This window comes from Belonocnema kinseyi, chromosome 5 (genome assembly GCF_010883055.1).
Source record: "Belonocnema kinseyi isolate 2016_QV_RU_SX_M_011 chromosome 5, B_treatae_v1, whole genome shotgun sequence".
Taxonomy (NCBI): Eukaryota; Metazoa; Arthropoda; class Insecta; order Hymenoptera; family Cynipidae; genus Belonocnema; species Belonocnema kinseyi.
This window is the reverse complement of record NC_046661.1, coordinates 85,892,017-85,917,725: the sequence shown is the minus strand read 5'-3', so window position 1 is coordinate 85,917,725 and position 25,709 is coordinate 85,892,017. Positions and strand designations below refer to the sequence as shown.

The 25,709-nt window shown below is 22.7% G+C and overlaps 2 protein-coding genes across 2 annotated transcripts in view; both read right to left on the bottom strand.

Moving 5' to 3' along the window:
* LOC117172503 (protein broad-minded-like) overlaps positions 1–1,642 on the bottom strand; it is a 38,252-nt gene extending 36,610 nt beyond the window's left edge. Inside the window, exon 1 of the mRNA XM_033360510.1 lies at positions 826–1,642. Within this exon, the coding sequence (XP_033216401.1) occupies positions 826–1,602 (777 nt within the window). The 5' untranslated portion in view covers positions 1,603–1,642. The remainder of the gene's footprint in view (positions 1–825) is intronic.
* A 107-nt stretch (positions 1,643–1,749) lies between these two features.
* LOC117173404 (TBC domain-containing protein kinase-like protein) overlaps positions 1,750–25,709 on the bottom strand; it is a 35,285-nt gene continuing 11,325 nt past the window's right edge. Inside the window, exons 8-13 of the mRNA XM_033361949.1 lie at positions 23,533–23,710; positions 19,000–19,206; positions 15,720–15,979; positions 11,042–11,169; positions 10,804–10,966; positions 1,750–1,952 (exon numbers count right to left, since the gene is read on the bottom strand). Of these exons, the coding sequence (XP_033217840.1) occupies positions 1,845–1,952; positions 10,804–10,966; positions 11,042–11,169; positions 15,720–15,979; positions 19,000–19,206; positions 23,533–23,710 (1,044 nt within the window). The 3' untranslated portion in view covers positions 1,750–1,844. The remainder of the gene's footprint in view (positions 1,953–10,803; positions 10,967–11,041; positions 11,170–15,719; positions 15,980–18,999; positions 19,207–23,532; positions 23,711–25,709) is intronic.

Sequence of the window (25,709 nt, the reverse complement as noted above, 5' to 3'; positions counted from 1 at the left end):
AATTAATTCTTTTGGATGAAATTCATATTTCTAAATTAAAATTTAACTATTCTAGTCTAATAATTGATCTTTTTTAATTGCAAAATTCGTCTTTTTAATTTAAAAAATTCATCTATTTTATTTAAAGTTGAATTACTTTCTTAAAAATTAATTTTTTGGTTTGAGGATAGACAATTTTAGTCGAAAATTCATCTCTTTAGTTGAAAATTTAACTTTTTTTATTGATATTTTTTACATTATTAATAAAATTAGGATTTTTTTAGTTATAAATTTAACTAATTGGTTTAAAGTTGAACCACTTTCTCCAAAATCAATTCTTTTGGATGAAAATTATATTTTTAATTAAAAATTTAACTATTCCAGCCTGATAATTGATCTTTTTTAATTGCAAAATTCGTCTTTTTCATTTAAAAAATTCCTCTACTTGATTTAAGGTTGAATTATTTTATTAAAAATTAATTATTTTTTTGTTGCAGATAGATAATTTTATTCGAAAATTCATCTCTTTAGTTGAAAATTTAACTTTTTTTAATAATATTTTTTACAATATTAATAAAATTAGGATTTTTTTAGTTATAAATTTAACTAATTGGTTTAAAGTTGAAAAACTTTCTCAAAAATTAATTCTTATTGATGAAATTTATATTTCTAAATAAAAAATTTAACTATTCCAGTCTGATTTCAGTTTCTGAATCAAATTGATCTTTTTTAATTGCAAAATCCATCTTTTTAATTTAAAAATCCATCCACTTTTTTTTTTTTGAAAATCTCAGAGTTATTATATATTAATATTAAATAAATAAATATTAAATAATAATTTCCTACCTGAAGAACTGCACTTCCCAAATTTCCTGAACTCAGGAACACCACAAACTGTTCAATCATATCATCCAAATTCTTATCAGCGCCTCGAATTCCCCTTAAAACTTCCTCCTGATGCCGAAGAATCAACTGCATAATTCTAATTAATTTCTCGTGCAAGAAGATTTTAAAATTCACCCCGGAAATGACAGTTGGCAGGACATCTTGGATTTTTCTAGACTCATACTGTTCATTAAAAGCCCTCATCAGGTTCAGATAAATTTCGAAAGGTTGCTGAGAACTCAAAAGTTTCGCATGAAGCTGTAAACTCGCTTCAAAAACTGGTCGACTCTCGTCCCCGATTCCATCTCGGAGAGTTTTTAAAAAATCCTCCCAAGATCTGATGCTGAAAATCCCGCTCAATTCGCTTCTCAAAAGCGCTTCGTATCCGGCTAATCGAACATGAACTGGATTATTCTGATCGATTTTATCCACCAGGAGGCTGTAGCGATCAGTAGTGCCTTTTGGGGAAAGCCACTCGTCTCCGGAAAAATCACTGACACAGGAAATCGAGGTGTTTGGCCTCGAATTCGGAAATGCTGATCCAGGTCGAGATTTTTGCTCACTTAGGGTCGTTTTTATAAATTTCAGGAGATCCGTCATCTCCTGGGAGTCGATGATTCTTTGGGCCACTTCGATCGAGTTGTCCGTTTCCAACTTCCGGTCGATCGTTTCCTTGAATTCCTCGGAGAGACATTTTCTTATCCATTTTCGAAAATCGGGTGAAAGATTCGACTCCATTGTGTGAGGATTTTTATTTTCATGAGGATATGATCAAAGTTTTGAGGTTCGGTGGGCGCGACTCTGGGGGGACTGGCAATGTTTTCATTTTGTTGCCTTGGCAACCTGAGACTCGAATCGATAGAGAAGTTAAATTTAATTTTTTTATTAAAAATCATTTACAGTTATATATTTATCAAATATATAAATCTAATTTATCTACATATTATTTCCTATATACAATTTATGTAGAAAAATTATATTTAGCGCGACGAGATTAAAATGTTGGGAGATTTCGATCTGAGGGCGTAAATTCCACCTTGAAGGGAACAAATCCCAGCAACTCGGCAGCTTATGAGATAATCGGCAAACTGAAAATTTTAGAAAATTATTGCATGGAATTTTAGGCTCTGGATTTATAATGTAATAGGGGCCGTACTCAGATTGAATAACGAATTATTCTTGTAATAATTTTAACATGGAATCTTTTATAAACGAAATAAAACAGTATTTCAGATAAAAATGTAAAAATTTCTAATTTATTAATTTATTTTAAAGAGAAAAATGTATTTTCTACAATATAATTAAATTTTTAACATAATAGTTGAGTTTTCAATTTAAAAAGATAAATTCTCATTAAAAAAAGTATCATGGTTTTTATTTCAATAAAAAAGATAACATTTATTTTTTTAAATAATTTTAAAACAAAAAAGACGAATTAAAAAGTATGACTTCATAGAAAAATTAATTTTCCACGAAATTGATGCATGTTACACAACAAAAATGAAATTTCAGATCAAGAAAATTATTTTGTTTTATAAAAAAAAGGAGAATACTTTAATTTTCAGTTATAAAATAAATTTTCAAAAAAAAAAGCAACACAATTTAAAATAAAATAGTTCAATTTTCAACCAAATAGATGAATTTTTAATCAAAAAGATTAAGTTTATATAAAAAAGAAGAATATTCAACTCAAAAAGATAACTTTTGCACCAAAAATACACTAATCAAATTTTTAGTTAAAAAATTAATTTTTATTTAAAAATAAAACATTTTTTAACCAAATATTTAAATTTTCAACAAATGAGATGAATTTTCAACAAAGGAAATGATTTTTCAACCAAGCAGTGGAACTTTTAACAAAAAAAAAGATAAATTTTCAACTTAAAACAGAACACTTAGATTTACAGTTAAAAAATTGAAATTTAATTTAAAAAAACACACATTTTCAACAAAATACTATAATGTAAAAAAAACAATTTTGAACCAAATAGTTCATAGTTCTATTTTTAACAAAAACGATGAATTTTATACGTAAAAGGCCATTTTTTTTAACAAATTACGTATACTTTCAGGTAAAAAAATACATATTCATCCAAAAATAGAATAATTCAGTTTTTACTGAAAAAATACATTTTTAACCAAAAACAGAACAGTTTCAACAAATAAAGATTTTTCACTTAAAAGAGATATTGATTTTTATCTACATTGTTGAACCTTCAAGCTAAAAGAAGAATTTTTTCTACAAGAATTAAATTTTCAGCCAAAAAATAAGACTTTTCAGTAAAAAATTAATTTTCCACGAAACTGATGCATTTGTACCTAACAAAAATGAAATTTCAAAGCAAGAAAATTATTTTTTTGTTGCCAAAAAGGATAATTTTCAACAACAAAAAATCTTTAAAAAATTGGAAATGTTACGTTTTCAGTTAAGAAATTAATTTTAAATAAAAAAGGCTTTTTCACTAAACAGTTAGATTTTCAATAAAAAAGATACATTTTTTATTCACAACGATAAATTGTCAACCAAATACGTGAATTTTCATTTAATGAAAGATGAATTTGCATCCAAAAATAGAATAGATAAATTTTCAGTTGAAAAATAAATTTGCACAAAAAACCAACATATTTTTAAACAAAATAGTTCAATTTTCAACCAAACACATGAATTTTTAACAACAAATATTAAGTTTCTATAAGAAGTCGAATATTCAACTCAAAAAGATCATTTCTGAACCAAAAATAGACTAATTACATTTTTAGTTTAAAAAATTAATTTTCAACTTAAAACAGAACGGTTACATTTTCAGTTAAAAAGATTAAAAATTAACCAAATAAAACATGTTTTCAACAAAATATTTTATTTTTTAACAAAAAAAAATCATTTTAAACAAATAGCTCTATTTTCAATAAAAAAGATGATTTCTATACGTGAAAGGCCATTTTTACCAAAAATACGTATACTTTCAGCTGAAAAAAGATAAATTTTCATCCAAAAATAGAATAATTCAGTTTGCACAAAAAAAATTTTTCAAACAAAAAATATGACTTCATAGAAAAATTAATTTACCACGAAAATGATGCATTTTTACCCAACAAAAATGAAACTTCAAAGCAAGAAAATTATTTTTTTTTTTTCGCCAAAAAGGATAAATTTCAAAGAAAAAAAATCTTTAGAAAATTGGAAAAGTTACGTTTTCAGTTAAAAAATTAATTTTATATAAAAACGGCTTTTTCACTAAACAGTCAAATTTTTAATAAAAAAGATCAATTTTTTATTTAAAACGACAAATTTTCAACAAAATGCGTGTGTGTTCATTTAAAAATATTAATTTTCCTCAAAAAATAGAATAGTTAAATTTTTCAGTTGAAAAATAAATTTCCACAAAAAAGCAATACAATTTTAAACAAAATAGTTCAATTTTCAACCAAACAGATGAATTTTTAACCAAAAATATTAATTTTCTATAAAAAAAAGACGAATATTGAACTGAAAAAGTAAATTTTGAACCAAAAATAAACTAATTAAATTTTTAGTTAAACGAATTAATTTCTTTTAAAGACGCTTTCAACAAAATATTTAAATTTTCAACAAATTAGATGACTTTTCAACTTATCAGTGGAAATTTCAACTAAAAAAGATCAATTTTCAACTTAAAACAGAACACTTACATTTGCAGTTAAAAAAATTAAAATTTAACGAAACAAAACACATTTTAAACCAAGTATTATAATTTTTAAACCAAAAAATTAATTTTTAACCAAATAGTTATATTTTCAACAAAAAAGATTAATTTTATACCAAAAATAGAATAGTTAATTTTGCACAAAAAAAATATTTTCAACAACAGAACAATTTTAACAAATAAAGATTTTTCACTCGAAAACTAAATAAAATTTTGTCTAAATTGTTGAATCTTCAAGCCAAAGGACGAATTATCTCTAAAAAAATTAATTTTTAAACACAAAATATGACTTCATACAAAAATTAATTTTCCACGATATTGATGCATTTTTACCCAACAAAAATGAAATTTCAAAGCAAGAAAATTAAATTTTTTACCAAAAAAGGAGAATTTTCAGCCAAAAAGATCGATCTTGAAAAAATTGAAAAAGTTTCGTTTTCAGTTGAAAAATTAATTTTTAACAATGAAGGCTTTTTCACTAAACAGTTAAATTTTTAATGAAACAAAAAATACATTTTTTTAAGCGACGAATTTTTAACAAAATACGTACATTTTCATTAAAAAAAAGATGAATTTTCATCCAAAAATAAAAGAGTTAAATTTTCAGTCGTAAAATAAATTTTCACAGAAAAAACAACATAACTTTAAACTAAATAGTTCAATTTTCAACCAAACAGATGAATCTTTAACCAAAAAGATTAAGTTTCTATAAAAAAGACGAATATTCAACTCAAAAAGATAACTTTTTAACCAAAAATTGAATAATTAGATTTGTAGTTAAAAAATTTAATTTTTATTAAAAGAAAAAACCATTTTTCTACCAAATAAAACAAGTTTTCAACCAAATATTTAAATTTTCAACAAAGTAGATGAGTTTAAAAAACAAGTAGTTAAACTTTTAACTATAAAATATAAATTTTCAACTTGAAACAGAACAGTTACATTTTTAGTTAAAAAAATTAAAATTTAGCCAAATAAAACATATTTTTAAAATAATAATTTTATTGAAAAAAATAATTCACCACATAGTTCTTTTTTCGAAGAAAAAGATGAATTTTACACCAAAAATAAAATAGTTAAGTTTACACCAAAAAAATAAATTTTCAACCATAAACAGAACAGTTTTAACAAATAAAGATTTCTTACTCAAAAAAGATATTAATGGTTATCTAAATTGTTGAGTCTGTAAACTACAAGAAGAATTTTTTCTACAAAAATTAAATTTTCAACCAAAAAATATGACTTTTCAGTAAAAAATTAATTTTCCACGAAACTGATGCATTTTTACCCAACAAAAATGAAATTTCAAATTAAGAAAATTACATTTTTTCACCAAAAAAGGAGAATTTTTAACTAAAACAGATTGCCGTAAGTTTCCAATCAAAAAAATAATTTTTTAACAATGTAGTTTAAGTTTTAACCAAGTAATTCAATTTTCAATTAAAAAGATTAATTTTCAACAAAATATCCAAAATTTTAACCAAACAGATGAATTTTCTACTAAAAATATAAATCTTCAACAACAACATAAAATGATTTTTTTAAATAATCATTTTAAGTTGTGCATTTAATTATTTTGTTAAAAATTTCTTCTTTCGTCGATTGGAATTTAATCTTTTTGGTGAAAAATATCCTTTTTAGTTGAAAATCCAACTACTCGATTTAAAGTTGGATTACTTTATTAAAAATAATTATTTAGGTTGAAGATTGATCATTTATTCGGAAATTTATCTATTCAATTGAAAATTTTTTAAGTTCGATATTCAACTACTTGATTTGAAGTTGAGCTAAAATTAAAAAAATTAAATTTTGGTTTAATATTCATCAGTTTAGTAGCAATTTTATTCAATAAAGATGAAATATTTCTACTAAAAAAGATAAACTTTTAAATAAAAAAGGTGAATTTTCAGATCAAATTGTTTTCATCCAAAAAAAAATTCATTTAACTAATCAGCAACAAAATATAAATTTAAAACAAAAGATTAATATTCTACGAAAAGATTTGAATTATCAACCCAAAACGAATTTATAACGAACAATCGAATTTGCAACAATAAAATTTATAACTAAGAAGATAATGTTTAAGAGAAAGTTTTTGCGAATTAGCAAAAGTCAGATTTTCGTCAGTTGAAATATCAGCGAAAAAAAATTAATTTTCTAACAAAAAATACACGAATTTACAACAATATAGTTAAATTTTCAACCAGAGATAAATTTTCAAATAAGCAAGATTAATTCAGGGGGAAAAATTTAGTAGTTCTGACATTATACCGAAAAAATTTTAATTTTAAATCAAAAACAGTAGAATTCAGCATAAAAAAGTTAATTTTCAACTAAAAAAGATTACTTTTCCACACAAAAAAAAGAATAGCTCATTTTTTAATCAGAAAAATTAATCTGTAAATAAATATTCAAGGAAATAATGAAATCCTCAACCATAAACGATTAATTTGAATCAATCATTTAAAAAAGTTAATTTTGAACAACAAAAAATAAACGAATTCACAAAAAAATAATCAAATTTTCAACCAGAGATAAATTTTAAGTAAAAAAAAATATGAATTTTTGATGAAAAATATAGTAGATGATGTTTTAACCGAAAAATATTTTTATTATTTTAATTTAAGTTAATAATAGCTGAATTCAACAACAACATAAAAACGCATTTTCAAGAAAATAGTTAAATTTCTAACCACAGAGATAAATTTTTAACTAAAATGATTAATTTTTCATTAATTTTCAACACTATAGTTTAACTTTAAACCAAGTAATAAAATTTTCAACCAAAAAAGACAAATTTTCAAGAAAATAATCGAATAGTTTCATTAAAAATTGTTTAAATTAATTTGCAAACAAAATGTGTTCAACAAAATAGTAAAATCATCAACTGAAACGGAATAATTTTAATCGAACCTTTGCAGTTTGATTAAAAAATTAAATTACGGCCAAAAGAGATGAATTTTCAAAGCAGAAAGAAGAATTTTCAACTTATCAAGAAAAATTTTCTACGAAAACTGGAACAGTTACATTTTTTCAGTATATAAAATTGATTTTCAACCACAAAAATAAACGAATTTTCGAAAAAATATTTACATTTTCAACCGAACGGCTAAATCTTCAATTAAGGAAACTAATGTTTAACAAAATAGTTGAAATTTAAATCAGGTTTTTGAATTTTTAACTAAAGAAGATTATTTTTCTACAAAAAATAGAATTAATTGATTTTCAGTAAAAAAATTAAATTGCAAAAAAAACGAATAAATATTGAACAAAATAGTAAAATAATCAACAAAACCTGATTAATTTAATTAAAATAGTTAAATTTTAAACCAAAAAACATTAAATTTTAATCAAACTTTAAACTTTAAATGAAGAAGTGGAATTTTTAACTAAAAAAGATAGTTTTTTATCAAAAATCAAATAGTTATATTTTCACTGAAAAAAATAAATTTACAACGAAAAAAGCGACAAATATTCAGCAAAATATTGAACTCTTCAACTAAAAAAAAATCATTTTTAAGCAAGTATTTTAACTTTAAGCCTATTAATTAAATTATTGGCTTGAAAAGATAAATCTTGAACCAAAAATATCAATTTTCTACCAAAAAGACGAATTTTAAAACAAAATTCATAAATTTTCAACCAAATAGTTGAATTATCAACTAAAAATCATGAACTTTGGTCAAAAGAAAAATATAAATTTTCAACAAAAAATTTCAATTTTTAACGAATAAAATTAATTCTTAAAAAAGCTCAATTTTCAACTAAATAGTTTAACTTACAACCAAAAAAGATGAATTCTGAATTAAGTATTCAATAGATGAATTTTCAAATTAAACCGAAAAAATTTTAGCCAGAAATAAATTAGTTAAATTTTCAATTAAGAAAATTAATTTTATATTAAAAAAACAAGGTTTTTTAACGAAATAGTTTAACCTTCAACCAAATAGTAGAATTTTTGACTAAAAAAGGCGAATTTTTATCATACTAATTGAAGTTTGAATCGGAAATGTTAAATTTTTACCAAACAAGACGATTTTACCAAAAAGTGCATACATTTTTAACCAAATAGTTGCGTTTACAAAAATTTAATTTTCAACACAAGAGTTCAATCTTCCATCAAAAACCGAATAATGTAATTTCCAATTCGAAAAATTAATTGACAACCAAAAACAGAATAAATGTTAATCAAAGTAATAAAATTCTCAATAAAAACCGATTCATTTAATTTAAACATTTGCATTTTTAACAAAAAAAATCATGTAATTTTGATCAAAAGATATTCATTTTAAAACAAAATTTAAAAAAAAGATCAATTTTGTACAAAAACTGGAACAATCAAATTTACAGTTAAACAGTTAATTTTCAATAACAAAAAAAAATAATTTTTATCAAAATTTGTGCATTTTCTACCAAAAAAATTAAGCTTCAGACAAAAAATATCAATTATTAACAAAAAATGTAAAAGTTAATGCCTCAATCAAATCAAACATTAAAAAAAAAATAATTTGTAATAAATTAATTCAACTTTAAACCACGTAGTTAAATTTTTAAAAGAAAAAGATAAATATTTAACAAAAATTTTTTATTTCCGACCCAAAAAAGAAGGATTGAAAAAAATCAATTTTTAACCAAATAGTTCAACTTTAAATCAAGTAGTTCGATTTTCAACTAAAAACTATCAATTTTCAATCAAAAATGGAATACTTAAATTTACAATTTAAAAAATTAATTTTCAGCCGAAAAAAAAACAATTTTCAACAAAATTGTACAATCTTAAACCATAAAAATTAATTTTTAATAAAGAATTTCACAAAAAAACTTATTTTTTTAAGACAAAAAACAAGAATTTGAACAAAATAGTGTAATCTGAAACCAAAAAATTGAATTTAAAATTTTAACCAAACAATTGATTTTTGAACCAAAAAGTATAAATTCTCAATTAAAAAATTTAATATTTGAATTTTTAAATCAGAACGATCAATTTTCAATCAAAAATCGAAAAGTTAAAATTATAATTAAATAAATTCATTTTTCAGGAAAAAAATTTGTTAAAAAAATTGGTGCAATCTGAGATAAAAAAATTAATTTTTAACAAAGAATACCAATTTTGAACAAAGCAGTTGAATTTTTAACTCAAAACTATCAATTTTCCATACAAAATGGAATTCTTACATTTATAAATTAAACAATTAATTTTCAACCGAAAAAAAAACAATTTTCAACAAAACTGTGCACTTTTAAACCAAACAAATCAATTTTTAGTAAAGAATTTCAAATTTAAACCAAGCAGTTGAATTAAAAAAATTAATTTTCAACCGAAAAAAAAACAAATTTCAAAAAAATTGTGCAATCTTAAACCAAACAATTTTTAATTTTTCACAAAGAAGTTTTAAAAAATTAATTTTTTAAGACAAAAAAAATAATTTTGAATAAAATAGTGTAACCTGAATCCAAAAAAATTAATTTGAACAAAGTGTTTCAACTTTTAACCAAGCAGTTGATTTTTTAACCAAAAAGTATAAATTCTCAAATAAAAAATTTAGTAGTTGAACTTTTAACTAAAAACGCCAATTTTCAACCGAAAATTAAATAGTTAAATTTATGAATTAAAAAAATTAATTTTGTAACCTAAAAAAAATTTTTTAACCAAAATCCACAATCTTAAAGAAAAAAATTAATTTTTAAGAAAGATTTTCAAATTTCAACCGAATAGTTGAATTTTCTGCCAAAAAATGTAAATTCTCAATCGATAATTTAATAATTGAATTTTTAAATAAAAACGATCAATTTTCAATCAAAAATCGAATAGTTAAAATTATAATTTAAAAAATTCATTTTTCAGGAAAAAATGTTTTTAATAAATTAGTGCAATCTAAGATAAAAAATTAATTTTTAAGAAAGAATTTCAATTTTGAACCAAAAAATATATATTCTCAATGGATAATTTAATGGTTGAATTTTTAACTCAAAACTTTCAATCAAAAATCGAATAGTTAAATTGACAATTTAAAAAATTAATTTTTCAACCAAAGAAAAAAAAAGAAATTAAAAAAAAAAATTAATTCTTGCTGAAAAACTTAATAGTTGAATTTTTAACTAAGAGCGATCAATGTTCAACCTAAAATTGAATACTTAAATTTACACATAAAAAAATTAATTTTATAACAATTCTGAATTAAAAATATAATATTAGACTTTTAAATTAAAATTATTTTTTTGATCCTCCAATTTTAAAAATAAAAAAGAAACTTACGAGTGCGTTGTTTTGATCATTGGGGCTAATTATCACGACTATACTGTCTTTATTTTCTGCGAGTGGTCTCGCTTGTGGTCCTAAGTTTTCCAAATTTGTCTGCGAAAGCTGGACGCTTGTGAAAGGAATATTTATGCTCCCCATTACAGATCCTCTGTCAAATCTGGGAAAGAAAATTTAATTTCAAAAGAATTTTTCACAACTCGTTTGAAAATGAAAAGAAAAGAATTTTTCTCACTGCGTTTTGCTGCGAATATCGACAACTATTAATTTATCCGGACTCTCGTCGAGTAATTTCAAAAAATCTTCTAGACTGATTCTGGGTATTTTTTCCGTTCCTGGTTCGGGTTCGTTCCAGTTCGCAGCCTAATTTTAAAAAGAAAATTAAATTTCTTGCAGTTCAATTTTCAAGCAAAAAATTTGCTCTAACCAAAGAAATTAATTTTTAACGCAAAAAGACGAATTTAAAAAAAAATCTACCAAACAATTCATTAATAACAAAATAGATTAACTTTCCTGTAAAAGAGACGAGTTTTTCAAAAAATAGTTAAAGATTTAACCAAATAGTAAAATTTGTAAACCAAAAAGACAAACTTTTCGAAAGCAATTGAATTTCTAATAAAAAAGTTAATTTTCAATCAAGAAAGATAAATTTTCAACCAAGACGGATGATTAAAATTCAATGAAATATTTGAATTTTTAAGACAAAACGACTTTTCTACCAAGAAAGATGATTTTTCAACAAAAGAGTAGATTTTTAAAGCTAAAAAGTCGAATATTTTTTAAAGAAGTCGATCTTTAAATCGAAAAATATGAGATTTTTAAAACATAGATTATTTTTATTAAAAAAAGATTAATTTTTAACAAGATAGTTTAATTCTCAACCAAAAAGTTTAATTTTCAATAAATAGGATTTACTTTATACCCTGAAAAAAAAATTTGAAGAAAAAAATGAATTGCCAAGAAAATTGTTAAATTTTCAATAAAAAATATGAATTTTCAACCCAAAAGGATGAATTTTGAACAACATAGTTGAATTTCCAACCAAAAATGATGTCTTTAACAAAATAGTACAATTTTCCAAAAACAATTAGATTTCTAACAAAAAATTTTTTAATTGTATTGCATTGTCTTAGAAGCCAGTTAAATTTTCACGAAAAACGTTCATTTTCAACCAAGAAAGATGATTTTTCAACAAAACAGTAAAGTTTTTAACCTGAAGTCGCAATTTTTGGAAAACAGTGGACTTTTAAAACAAAAAAATGAATTTTTTTTTAAATATAAGTTTTGACAAAAAAGATCATTTTTAATGCAAAAATATTAATTTAAAAAAATCATTTTTATTTTTAAAATGCGACTTGTTAACAAAATACATTAATTTTCTGCTAATTTTTTTAATTTTTAATTTAAACAATATACAGAAGAGAGTTTCAACCAAAAATGGAATTTTAAAATTTTTACATAAGAATTAATTTGAACAAAAAAAATTTTAAACCAAATTTTCAAATCTTCAACCAAAAAGACGAATTTTTCACCAAGAACAATGACTTTTCGACCAAAAATGATTTTCAAAAAATAATTAGATTTGTAACAAAAAAGTTTAATTGATTTGAATTTTCAATCAAATGGTCGAATTTTCAAATGAAAAAAATTAAAATTAAATCAAATATTAGAATTTTCAAGCCAAAACGGCCAATTTTTTAGAATATATTTAAATTTTCAATAAATTATTATATTTTTGACCAAAAAGATGAATTTTTTACTTCGAAAAAATTGAATTTTCAACCCAAAAATATGATTTTTCAACCAAAAAAATAAAGTTTTCAACCAAATATTTTAATTTTCTATAAAATAGTACAATTTTTAACATAAAAATTCATTTCAAGGCTAATGGTTAAATATTTTACTTTAATTATCAATCCTTAATAAAAAAATAATTTGTTCACCAAACTGTTCAACTTTAAGACAAATAATCAACTTTTCAACGAAAAAAAAATGAATTCTCAAAGAAGTATTTAATAGTTGATATTTTAATCACACAATTGCATTTTTAATAAAAAGGATTAATTTTCAACCAAAAATGGAATAGTTTTATCGTCAGTTTAAACCATTTATTTTCAACAAAACTTAAAACGAATTTTTATAAGAATAGTTAGATTTTTAACTAAAGAGATGAACCTTCAATTAAAAAAAAAATTTTTAATGAAATAGTTAAATTTTTAATTTAAAAAATGACTTTTTAAAAATATAGTTGCATTTTAAACGAAATAATTAATTTTTAAATCAAAGTAGATGAATTCCGAGCCAAAAATATAATAGTAGCCTTTTCAATAAAAAAATAAACTTTTACCCAAAAATATAGTTGGATTTTCTTATTAAAGTTATTTTCAATTATTCAGATACCAGCATTTTAATGTTGTAATATTTTTAATATAGGATCCTTTACAAACTAAATAAAGCAATATTTTAGATACAATGGAATAATTTCAAATCTATTTATTTATTTTAAACAGAAATTGATACTTTTAGATCATAAAAGATGACTTTTTATCAAGATACTTGAATTTAAAAAAATTAATTGTCATTAACAAATTTTATTCCTTGATATTCTTCAACTAAAAAATATGAAATTTAATTTTAAAATAAATAATTCGAATTTCCAACAAATAAAAATTGAATGTTACGGAAGAAAAAAAAGTTCACCTAAATTGTCAAGCCAAAGGACGAATTTTCTGTATAAAAATTTTAATTTTCAACCAGAAAATATGAATTTTCAGCAAAAAATTAATTTTCAACAAAATAATTATGTTTTTAATTAAAGGTATTTAAACTTTTAACCAAGGAGATGAATTTTCAACCAGGAAATATGATATTTCAGCAAAAAAGATTAATTTTTTACCAAACAGTTGCATTTTTATGAACAGAAAGATAAAATTTCTATTAATACATATGGATTTTTAAATCAAAAAGACAACTTTCAAATAAAAAAAATTTGAATTTTCATTCAAACCAAATTTTAATTGGACTTTTCGGCATAAAAATGTGAGTTTCAAACACGAAGTAAATTTCCTACTAAATAGTTGAATATTATCGACTTAAAAGGAACTCTTTTTCACAAAATTGCTGTATTTTTCACCCAACGTTTGCATTTTTATCCAAAAAAGGTGAAATTTCTACTAAAATAGATAAATTTTTTAATTAGAAAGAGAAATTTTTAAAAAAGTTAAATTTTAATCCAAAAAAGATTTCAATAGACTTTTTAACACAAATTTTCAAAAGTAATTGAACTTTCGTTCAAAAAATATATCAGTTGGATTTTTAAACATAGAATTATTGGCTTTAAATAAGAAGTAAATTTTCTAAGAAAATATTCGAATTTTCAATCCAAAAAGAGGAATTTTCAACAAAACGGTTAAATTTTCAACCAAAAAAATGACTTTTTAACCGAATTGTTCGATTTTTAATCAAACAGTTTCATTTATCCCAGAAAGATGCAATTTATACTAAAATAGGTGAATTTTTTAATTAAGAAGACAAATTTTTAACAAAAAAGAGTAGAATTTTCAGCCAGAAAAGATTTGAGTTTTACTCTACAACATCAAAATTTAAGTTTTGTATAAAAAGGAAATATTCTACGAATATACTTGAATATTCAACCCAAAAAGACGAATTTTCAAAAAAAAAAAAAAAAAAAACAGTTAAATTTTCAACCAAAAAGGGTTACTTTTTAACCAAATTTTTGCATTTTTAACCAAACTTTTGCATTTTTCTCCGAAAAGGATGAAATTTCTACTAAAGTAAATTATTTTTTAAATTAGAAATAGAAATTAGAAACAAAATAATTAAATTTTAATCCAAAACAAGATTTCAATCAACTTTATATCACCAATATATGAATTTTATAAAAATCAATTTTTTTACGACAATCTTGATTCAATCTTGAAAATCTTGATTTTAAATAAGAACTAAATTTTCTAAGAAAATATTCGAATTTTTAATCTAAAAGGAGGAATTTTCAACAAAACAGTTAAATCTTATACCAAAAAAGATGTCTTTTTAACAAAATTGTTCAACTTTTAACCAAACGTTTGCATTTTTATCAAAAAAAAATGTCTACTAAAATAGTTAAATTTTTTAAATAGAAAGATAAATTTTAAAAAATAGTTAAATTTTCATCCAAAAAAGACTTCAATCGACTTTTTAACACCAAAATATGAATTTTAAATAAGTAATTTTTGTTTACGAAATAGTTGTAATTCTCGGCCCAAAAAGATACATTTTTAACAAAATTGTTCCATTTTTAACCAAACAGCTTCATTTATTCAAGAAAGATGCGATTTATACTAAAATTGTTGAATTTTTAAATTAAAAAGACAAATGTTGAACAAAAAATAGTTGAATTTTCAACCAAACAATTGCACTTTTATATTTGAAAGATGACATTTTTTCTAGGAGAAATTAATTTTTTAATTAAAAAGACGAATTTACTACAACAAAAAAAACGAATTTTCAATGAAACCGTTGAATTTTCGACCAACAAGGATTATTTTTTAACAAAATTGTTAAATTTTCAAACAAAAAATAAAATTTATAACGAAAAAAATAATCTTCAGAAGGAAGCAACTGCAAAAAAGAAATATAAGTAAAAGGCAAATGAATTGCTAACAAGAATATTATTTCAGAGTCACCCCAAAACTTCATTTTAATAAAAAAAAAATGTAATAAAAACAAAACAAAAATAAAACAATTTTAAATAAAAATGGAAAAATCCAAATTTATTCCTCTTGAGAGCTATTTAAAGTTATAGAAATTCCCTGACTTTTACAACATTATTTTCTACATCCCTGCGTCTTTTCAGATCAATAAAATTCCGTAAAATAAAAAAAATTGTTGGTTTAGTTAATTTATTTATTTACCTTGGTTTGATCGAACTGATGTTTTCTATAAGTGATACTGGATGGTGTCCTCTGGTACATAATCATCGAATCCTTCACGCATAATTCGATATCAATTTCAGGCAAGTCAGAAAATAATAAAATACATTCATTGAAGCCCGAAGTCAGCAAAGAATCTCTCAATTGTCTGAGAATTGCAAGTCCCACCAAAAGAGGAAATGACGAATCCCCGAGTAAAAGTTTATCCCACAGGTGCAGAATTTTATGAAGAGGAAATACGTCTAAAAATTTTTAAAAATTATTACAACAAATCATTTTTGTTGTTGTTAGGGCACTTCAATTAATTATTTAATGATGAATTTTTAAATCATAGATTCCCTCATCCCCTATTGTAAATATTCGTAAGATTTTTGTGAACTCCTCCTCCCTTTTTATATTTTTTTACGCAATAGAACAATTATTTTCACCGCAAAAAATTGCAAAGGATTTCAAAATATTTCAAGTTTTTGAATATTTACAAAATTTTTAGGGAATTTAAGGAGATTTGCATAGATTTTTAGGCATTTTATGAGATTTAAAAGGGTTTTGATGATTTTACGGAATTTCAACCGAATTTTGTAAAAGATTTTAAAGGATTTTGAGAAATTTTAATAGATTTTAAAAGATTTTAATATGTTGTGAGAAGTTTCAAAATTTTTCACTGAATTTCAAGAATTTTAACCATTTTGTAGAGATTTTTAAGAATTTTCGCTGATTTTAAAGGGTCATAAGGGATTTTTATGGAATTTTGAAGATTGAAAGAGAATTAAAGAGATTTCAAAATATTTGCAAACATTCCGAAGGATTTTAAAGGCTTTAATATAAAACTGATTTTAAGGAATTTCATAGTTTTAAAAGTGTTCTGTGGGATTTTGAGAGATTTCCAAATGAGTCACGGTGTTCGAAAGGATTTCAAAAGATTTCAGGAGATTAAACAAATTTAATTTCTTGAATTTGTCCATAATAAGTCCATAATAAATTTGAAACACCTTCAAATTCCTAACTTTTCAAATATAAGTATTGTATTTTCAACAAGATGGAAGAGTTTAAAAAGAAATAATGGAACTTTAAACCAAAATGATTAATTTTCTAAAAAAAAAAAAAAATTTCAAGAAAATACATGAATCCTCAACTGAATCGTTGGATTTTCAACTAAAAAGGATGAATTTCCAACCAAATAGTTAAATTTCGAGCTAAAAAAAATCAGTTTTCAAACAAAAATGTAACATTTTTTTTTTCTGTCAAAAATTAATTTATCACCAAAAAAAGAAACTAATTTTTTGGCAAAGCGATTAATCCTCAACTAAAATGGTGAATTTTTAACTGTAGTATATTAATTTTAAACAAAAAAGGTACATTTTTAACAAGAGTTTAACGTTCATCTGATTAGTTTTATTTTCAACAAAAAAAAAATATATTTACATTTAAATTTCAACTAAAATGATGAATATTTCATTGGAATACTTGACTTTTTAACCAAAAAGATGAATTTTCAACATAGAACAATTTAATTTTCAAAAAAACAGTTACATTTTTAATCGACGTGATGAATTTAAACTAGTATGATGAATATTTAATTGGAATACACGAAATTTCAACGAAATAGTTTAATTTTAAACTAAAAATATAAGTTAAAAAAATAAATAATATAATTAGTTATCAATATTATTTATTATTTATATTTAATTTTTCAATTGAATTATTAATAATTTTCAATTAAATTATTAATATTTAGCAATAAATCAATTTAAAACTGAAGTAGGTTAATTCAATTATTTTCAATTATTACATTTTTGGTTAAGAATTCATCTTTTTTAGTTAAAGAATAATTAATTTAGCTGAGAATTTAACTTTTATTTTTTATTTAAAATTGACTGAAATTGAATAATTTGGTTGAAAATTCGTCTTTTTACTTTAAAAATTAATCTTCTTGGTTAAAAAACTATTTAAATTGAAAATTTAACTATTACGTTTGTGTACGAAAATGAATTCTTTCCAGTTGGAAATTCAACTATTTGGTTTAAAATTCGTGTTTTTGGAAGAAAATTAATATTCCTGGTTTGAAAATTCATCTTTTTGGTTTAAAGATTCAATTATTTGGTTGAAAAAATCATCCTTTTTGTTGGAAAATTCAACTAGTTGGTTTAAAATTCGCCATTATGGTAGAAAATTTATCTTTTTGGTTTGAAACTTCAATTGTTTGGTTGAAAATTCTTCTTTTTGGTACAATAAATTAATCTTCTTGGTTGAAAATTATTTTATTTTTTAACTGAGAATTCAACTATTACGTTTGGGTTTGGAAATTAATTTTTTCCGGTTGGAAATTCAACTGTTTGGTTTAAAATTCGTGTTTTTGGCAGAAAATTAATATTCCTGGTTTGAAAATTCATCTTTTTGGTTTGAAGACTTAATTATTTGGTTAAAAATTTATCCTTTTGGTAGAAAATTAATTTTTTTGTTTGGAAAATTTAACTATTTCGTTCAATGTTCGTCTTGTTGGTAGAAAATTTATATTTTCGTTTTGAAAAATCGAATTTTCAACGAAATAGTTGAATTTATAAATATTAATATTTGATTATCTATATTTAACGAATTAAAAAAAAACACGAATTTAAAAAAAATTAATTTTCAGCCGAAGAGATCAATTTTGAAACTAAAAGGATGGAATGTTCAATGAGAAAAGTAATATTATCAGTTGAAAATAGCTAATTTTCAGCAAAGAAAAAATTAATTTTCAAACAAATAAATACATTTTCTATCAAAGGGATGAATCTTAAACTGAAATAGATTAATTTTAAACCAAAAAAATGAGTTTTCAATAAAATATTTAAATTTTATACTGAAAAATACCAATTTAATAAATAAATAATACTACAATTAGTTATTATTATTAATATTAAATTATTTATATTCAATATTTTTATTAAATAATTAATATCTAATAATAAATAAATCTGCTAAATATGATAAATATCTTTATCTAAAATATTTGAATTTTCAACCAAGAAGATTAATTTCCATCAAAGAAATGAATTTAAAATAACATGAATTTTCAAATAACAAAAATTGAATCGTTACATTTTCAGTTAAAAAATTACTTTTCAACCAAAGAGATGAATTTTCAACATTATGAAATATTTAACTGGAATAGCTACATTTTTAGTTGAAAAAAAAAGTAATTAGAAGAAAAAAATTCCAACAAATAGTTACATTAATAAATAAATGTTAATTAAGATAACTTTTTTTTAAATAAAAAACTTACGTGAGAACATCGTGAGAAACCAGGGAATAGCAAACAACTCTGGGACGAAATTTATCGACTTCAGATGATTTGCTAATTGTGGATCATGGAAAGCGATGACTTGGGAAAACTTTCCGAGATATTCCTGAATCACGAGGGAATTGTCTTTTAAAAAGAATTTGTGGAGATATTTTGGAATGAAGGCTGAGAGGCAAGCGAAGGCTCGTGCTGAAATTTATATAATTTAGACATTTAATTTACAATTTTAAATTAGATATATACAGATTAAATTTAGTTTCAAGGCCAAAAATGTTGCGTATTCCATTTTTTTAAGTTTAATATTCTTAAAGTATTAAAAATGAACTTCAATATTTATTAAAAAATATCATTATTTAGTCTTTTAATAATCAAAATTCCTACTTTCTCGTTTTTAATTGAAGTTTTTAAAATGAATTTTCTAGCAGAAGAGATGAATTTTTAACAAAATAGTTGAGTTTTCTATTTTAAAATTCCAATGTTTTAGAAAAAATTTAAATTTAAAACCCAAAAAGAGAAATTTTCAAATTAATAGTTAAACCTTAAAACTAAAGTAATGAATTTTCAGCAACACTGTTCAGCAAAATAATTGAATTTTCAACAAAACAATTAAATTTTCAACTAAATATCGAATTTTTAACCAAAAGATCTGAATTCGTATACAAAAATTTAATAGTAGGCTTTTTAACCAAAAAAAGAAGACCAAGAGTACAAAATACTATTTAACAAACTTTCAAGGCAAAAAAAAACGAATTTTTTAGAAAACAGTTTAATTTTCAACAACAAAATTATTTTTAATCAGACAAGATGCTTTTGCTACCAAAAAAAAAAATAATTTCGAATCCGAAAAGACGAATTTTCTATCTGATAATATAAAATTTCAACAAACACTTGAATTTACAACTAAAAAACATGGATCTTTTAACATAATAGTAGAATATAATAGTTGACTTTTCGCTATAAAAAAATGAAATTTCAATCGAAAAAAAGAATAATTTTCGAACAAATGATGCATTTCCAATCCAAAAGGATAAATTTTCAACCCAAAAAGATAAATGTTTAACAAAATAGTTGAATGGATGAAAAATCAACTCTCTCTTATTGAAAATTTGTCTTTTTGGTTTGATTATTTGTGTTTAATTACCATTTTGTTAATATTTGCGTGTTGATAATTAAACCATTTTGTAGAAATTTGATAAACAATTTAACTTTTCCATTTTGTGTTGAAAATTTATTTGCTTTTTTAGTTGAAAATTGAACTATTTGCTTGAAAATTCATGTGTTTATCTTTTTTGCAGAAAACTAATCTCCCTGGTTAAAAATTCATCTTTTTGAATCGAAATTTAAGAATTTGTTTGGTATTTTGTTATTTCTTCACAGAAAAATCTTTCTTGGTTAAAAAATCAACTCTTTTATTCAAAATTCATCAGTTTAGTTTGAATTCAATTGTTTTTTGTACAAAATAAAGTCCTCTTTTATTGAAATATCAACTATAATAATTTTCGTTTAGAATTTATCTTTTTTGGTTGAAATTATATATTTTTCAAATTGAGAATTTAAATAAATCTGAAAATTGAACTTTTTTCTTTAAAATTCATCTTTTTGGTAGAAAATTAATCTTTTTAGTTGAAAAGACAATATTTGCAACATTTTAGGTGCTGTTTAGTCTAGTGTTAAATTTTTTCTTCGTTTTTAAAATAAAGGCAAGGAAAAGGCGATGTAAGCAAATAAGCGTTGGAAGTTCATATTTTTAATAAAAAATTAAAGTTCCTGGTCAAAATTCATGTTTTTGGTTTAAAAATTCAACTATTTGGTAGAAAATTCATCGTCTTGGTTTGAAGATTCGACTTTTTTGTTTTAAAAATCGTCATTTGGGTAGATAATTAATGTTCCTGGTCGAAAACTTATCTTTTTGGTTTGAAAATTCAATTATTTGGTGAAAAATTCGTCTTTTCGGTAAAAAACTAATATTTTTGTTTTAAAAATACAACTATTTAATTAAATATTCGCCTTTTTGATAGACAATTAAAGTTCCTGGTTGAAAACTCATCTTTTTGGTTTAAAATTCAACTATTTGGTAAAAAATTAATTTGTTTTGTTTTGATAATTCAAATATTGGGTTAATTTGAAATTCGTCTTTTTGATAGAGAATGAAAGTTCTGGTGAAAATTCTTCTTTTTGGTTTAAAAATTCAACTGTTTGGCAGAAAATTACTCTTTTTGATAGAAAATTAATTTTTTGTTTTGAAAATTCAATTATTTGGTAGAAAATTTATCTTTTTGTTTTGAACATTCAACTATTTGGTTAAAAATTTATTCTTCAGGCTTGAAGATTCGAATATTTGATTTTAAAATCCCCATTTCGGTAGAAAATTAATGATTCTGGTTGAAAACTGATCTTTTTGGTTTGAAAATTCAATTATTTGGTAGAAAATTAAACTCTTTGTTTTGAAAATTCAAATATTGGTTTGAAAACTCATGCTTTTGGTTTGAAGATTCGACAAATTTTTTTGGTTTAAAAAATTCAATTATTTGGCAGAAAATTCGTATTTTCTGTAGAAAATTAATTTTTTTGTTTTGAAAATATAACTATATAATTTAAAATTCGTCTTTTTGGTAGAAAATTAATGTTCCTGGTTGAAAACTGATCTTTTTGGTTTGAAAATTCAATTATTTGGTAGAAAATTAAACTCTTTGTTTTGAAAATTCAAATATTGGTTTGAAAACTCATGCTTTTGGTTTGAAGATTCGACAAATTTTTTTGGTTTAAAAAATTCAATTATTTGGCAGAAAATTTGTCTTTTCTGTAGAAAATTAATTTTTTTGTTTTGAAAATATAACTATTTAATTTAAAATACGTCTTTTTGGTAGAAAATTAATGTTCCTGGTTGTAAACTTATCTTTTTGGTTTGAAAATTCAATTTTTTGGTAGAGAATTTATCTTTTCGGTAGAAAATTAATCTTTTTATCTTGAAAATTCAACTATTTAATTTAAAATTCGTCTTTTTTCTAAAGAATTAAAGTTCCTGGTTGAAAACTCATCTTTTTGTTGTGAAAATTCAATTGTTTGGCAGAGAAATCGTTTTTCGGTAAAAAATTAATCTTTTTGTTTTTAAAATTCAACTATTTAATTTAAAATTCGTCTTTTTGGTTTGAAAATTCGACTACTTGGTTTTAAAATCGCCATTTTCGTAGAAAATTAATGTTTCTGGTTGAAAACTAATCTTTTTGGTTCAAAAATCAACTATTTGTTAGGAAATTCCTCTTCTTGGTAGAAAATTAATCTTTTTGATTTAAAAATCCTACTTTTTGGTTTTAAATTTATCCTTTTGTTTTGAAGATTCGACTATTTCGTTTTAAAATCGCCATTTTTTTTAGAAAATTAATGATCCTGGTTGAAAACTTATCTTTTTGGTTTGAAAATTCAATTATTTTGTAGAAAATTAATCTTTTTGTTTTGAACATTCAACTATATAATTTAAAATTCGTCTTTTTGCTAGAGAATTAAAGTTCCTGTTTGAAAACTCATTTTTTTTGTTTAAAATTTAACTATTTGTTAGGAAATTCCTCTTCTTGGTAGAAAATTAATCTTTTTTTTTTAAATCCTACTTTTTGGTTTTAAATTTATCCTTCTGGTTTGAAGATTCGACTATTTCGTTTTAAAATCGCCATTTTTTTAGAAAATTAATGATCTTGGTTGAAAACTTATCTTTTGGGTTTGAAAATTCAATTATTTTGTAGAAAATTAATCTTTTTGTTTTGTAAATTCAAATATTTGGTTGAAAATTTATGCTTTTGGATTGAAGATTCTACAAATTCTTTTTGGTTTAAAAATTCAATTATTTGGTAAAAAATTCGTCTTTTCTGTAGAAAATTAATCTTTTTGATGTGAAAATATAACTATTTAATTTAAAATTCGTCTTTTTGGTAGAGAATTAAAGTTCCTCGTTGAATACTCATATTTTTGGTTTACAAAATTTTAGTAGAAAATTTCTCTTTTTGGTAAAAAATTAATCTTTTTGTTTTGAAAATTCAATTATTTGGTCGAAAATTTATCCCTTTGGTTTGACGATTTGACAATTTGGTTTTAAAATCGCCATTTTGGTAGAAAATTAATGTTCCTGGTTGTAAATTTATCTTTTTGGTTTGAAAATTCAATTATTTGTTAGAAAATTCATCTTTTCGGTAGAAAATTAATCGTTTTGTTTTGAAAATTCAACTATTCGACTGAAAATTCATCCTTTTGGTTTGAAGATTCGACTTTTTTGTTTTCAAAATCGCCATTTTGGTACAAAATTAATGTTCATGGTCGAAAACTTTTCTTTTTGGTTTGAAAAGTCCACTATTTGGTAGAAAATTCCTCTTTTTGGTCAAAAATTAATCTTTTTGTTTTGAAAATTTAATTATTTGGTTTAAAATTCGTATTTTTTGTAGTGAATTGATCTTTTCCTTTAGGCAATTCAACCATTTGGTAGAAAATTCATCTGGCTACCCTTTTTAAAGTAGTATTAAATTTTACCTTCGTTATTAAAATTGAGGTAAAGAAAAGGCGCTGTGAGCGAATCAAGTCCTTGCCAATAAACATAATGTGGATTATCACGGACCCAAGCTTTTAATAATCGCTGCAATCTTTCGTGGCCAGCACCAGAAGAAAGTAATTCGCTGTATTGATGGCATCTTGGAATATCAACTTCGATCTAAATTTTTTAAATAAATTCAATCAATAATAAGAAAACCTGATTTTTTTATTACTATTTGTATTTTTCAGAGGCGGCGGAAACCTTGGGGGCATAGGGGGCGACCCCCCCCCCAAACGCCTCCCTCTAAATATTAAAAATATTTTTTAAATATTTGGAAATATTTGTGAAATTCTTGAAATCTTTGAGAAATCATTCAAGCCTGTGCATTTTTTTTAATCCGAAGTCTTTATGAAATATTTCCAATATTTGATAATATTTTTAAAATGATTGAAATCTTTGGGAAATCAGTCAAATATTTAAATATTTTTGAAATATATTATATATTTTTGAAATAGTTGAAATCTTCGGAAAATTTTTGAGATCTTAGTGAAATCTTTTTAAGCTATCCGAAATCTTTTCAAAATATTTGAAATCTTTGTGAAATTGTTTGAATCTTCGAGAAATATTTGATATGTTTGGAAATATTAGAAATATTTTTGAAACATGTGAAAAATTATTAAAATATTTGTGAAATCATTGGGAAATCAATTATGCCTTTGTGGAATCTTTTAAATCTAACCAGAATCTTCGTGAAATCTTTGGAATATCATTGAAATCTTTGTGAAATATTGTAAATTTATTCGAAATCTTCTCGAAATATTCTAAATTTTTACTAGATCTTTGCAATCTTTGAAAAATCATTGAAATCCTTTGAAAATATTCTTGAATTGTTTTTTATAATTTTCAAATTGTTGAAACCTTCGCGAAATCATTCAAGTTTATGTAAAATGTTTTAAAACTATCCAAAATCTTTGTGAAATATTTGAAACCTTTGTCAAATCCTCAGAAAATCATAGGAATCTTTGTAAAATATTTGATAATATTTGTAAAATTCTTCAAATCTATAATTGAAATCTTTGTGAAATATTAGATAATATTTTTGAAATTCTTCAAATCTTTGCGAAATGTTTGAAATCTTTCGGAACCCTGTGTGTGAAATCTTTGTGAAATCCACAGAGAGTTATTGAAATCTTTGTGAAATCATTGATAATATTTGTTAAATTCTTCAAATCTTTGTGAAATGTTTGAAATCTTTGGGAACTCTATGAAATCTTTGCGAAATCTTGAAAAACCTTAAAATATTGGCGATGTATTTTAAATCTTTGTGAAATCCTTAGAGCATCATTGAAATTTTTGTGAAATATTTGATAATATTTGCAAAATTCTTCAAACCTTTGCGAAATGTTTGAAATCTTTGAGAAATCATTGATATCTTTGTGACATACTATAAATTTATCCAAATTTTTTGCGAAATATTTGAAATCATTGCGAAATGTTTCAAATCTTTGTGAAATTTTTGAAATATATCCGAACTCTTTACGAAATATTTGAAATCTTTGTTAAATCTTTAAAATATTTTTAAAAGATTTGCGAAATATTTTTAATCTTTGTGAAATATTTTATAATATTTGTGAAATTCTTAAAATTTTTGCGAAATGTTTGAAATCTTTGGGAACTCAATGAAATCTTTGTGAAAACTTGAAAAACCTTAAAATATTTTTAAAATATTTGCATAATATTTGAAATATTTGTGAAATCCTTAAAGAGTTATTGAAATCTTTGTGAAATATTTGATAATATTTGCAAAATTCTTTAAATATTTGCGAAATCTTGAAAGACCTTAAAATATTCGCGAAATAATTTAAATTTTTGTGAAATCCTTAGAGAATTATTGAAATTTTTGTGAAATATTTGATAATATTTGTGAAATTCTTCAAATCTGTGCGAAATGTTGGAAATCTTTAGGAAATCATTGAAATCTTTGTGAAATCATGAAGAACCTTAAAATATTATTTTAATATTTGCGTAATATTTGAAATCTTTGTGAAATCTTGAAAAACCTTAAAATATTTTAAAAATATTTGCATAATATTTGAAATCTTTATGAAATCCTTAGAGATGTATTGAAATCTTTGTGAAATAATTGATAATATTTGCAAAATTCTTTAAATCTTTG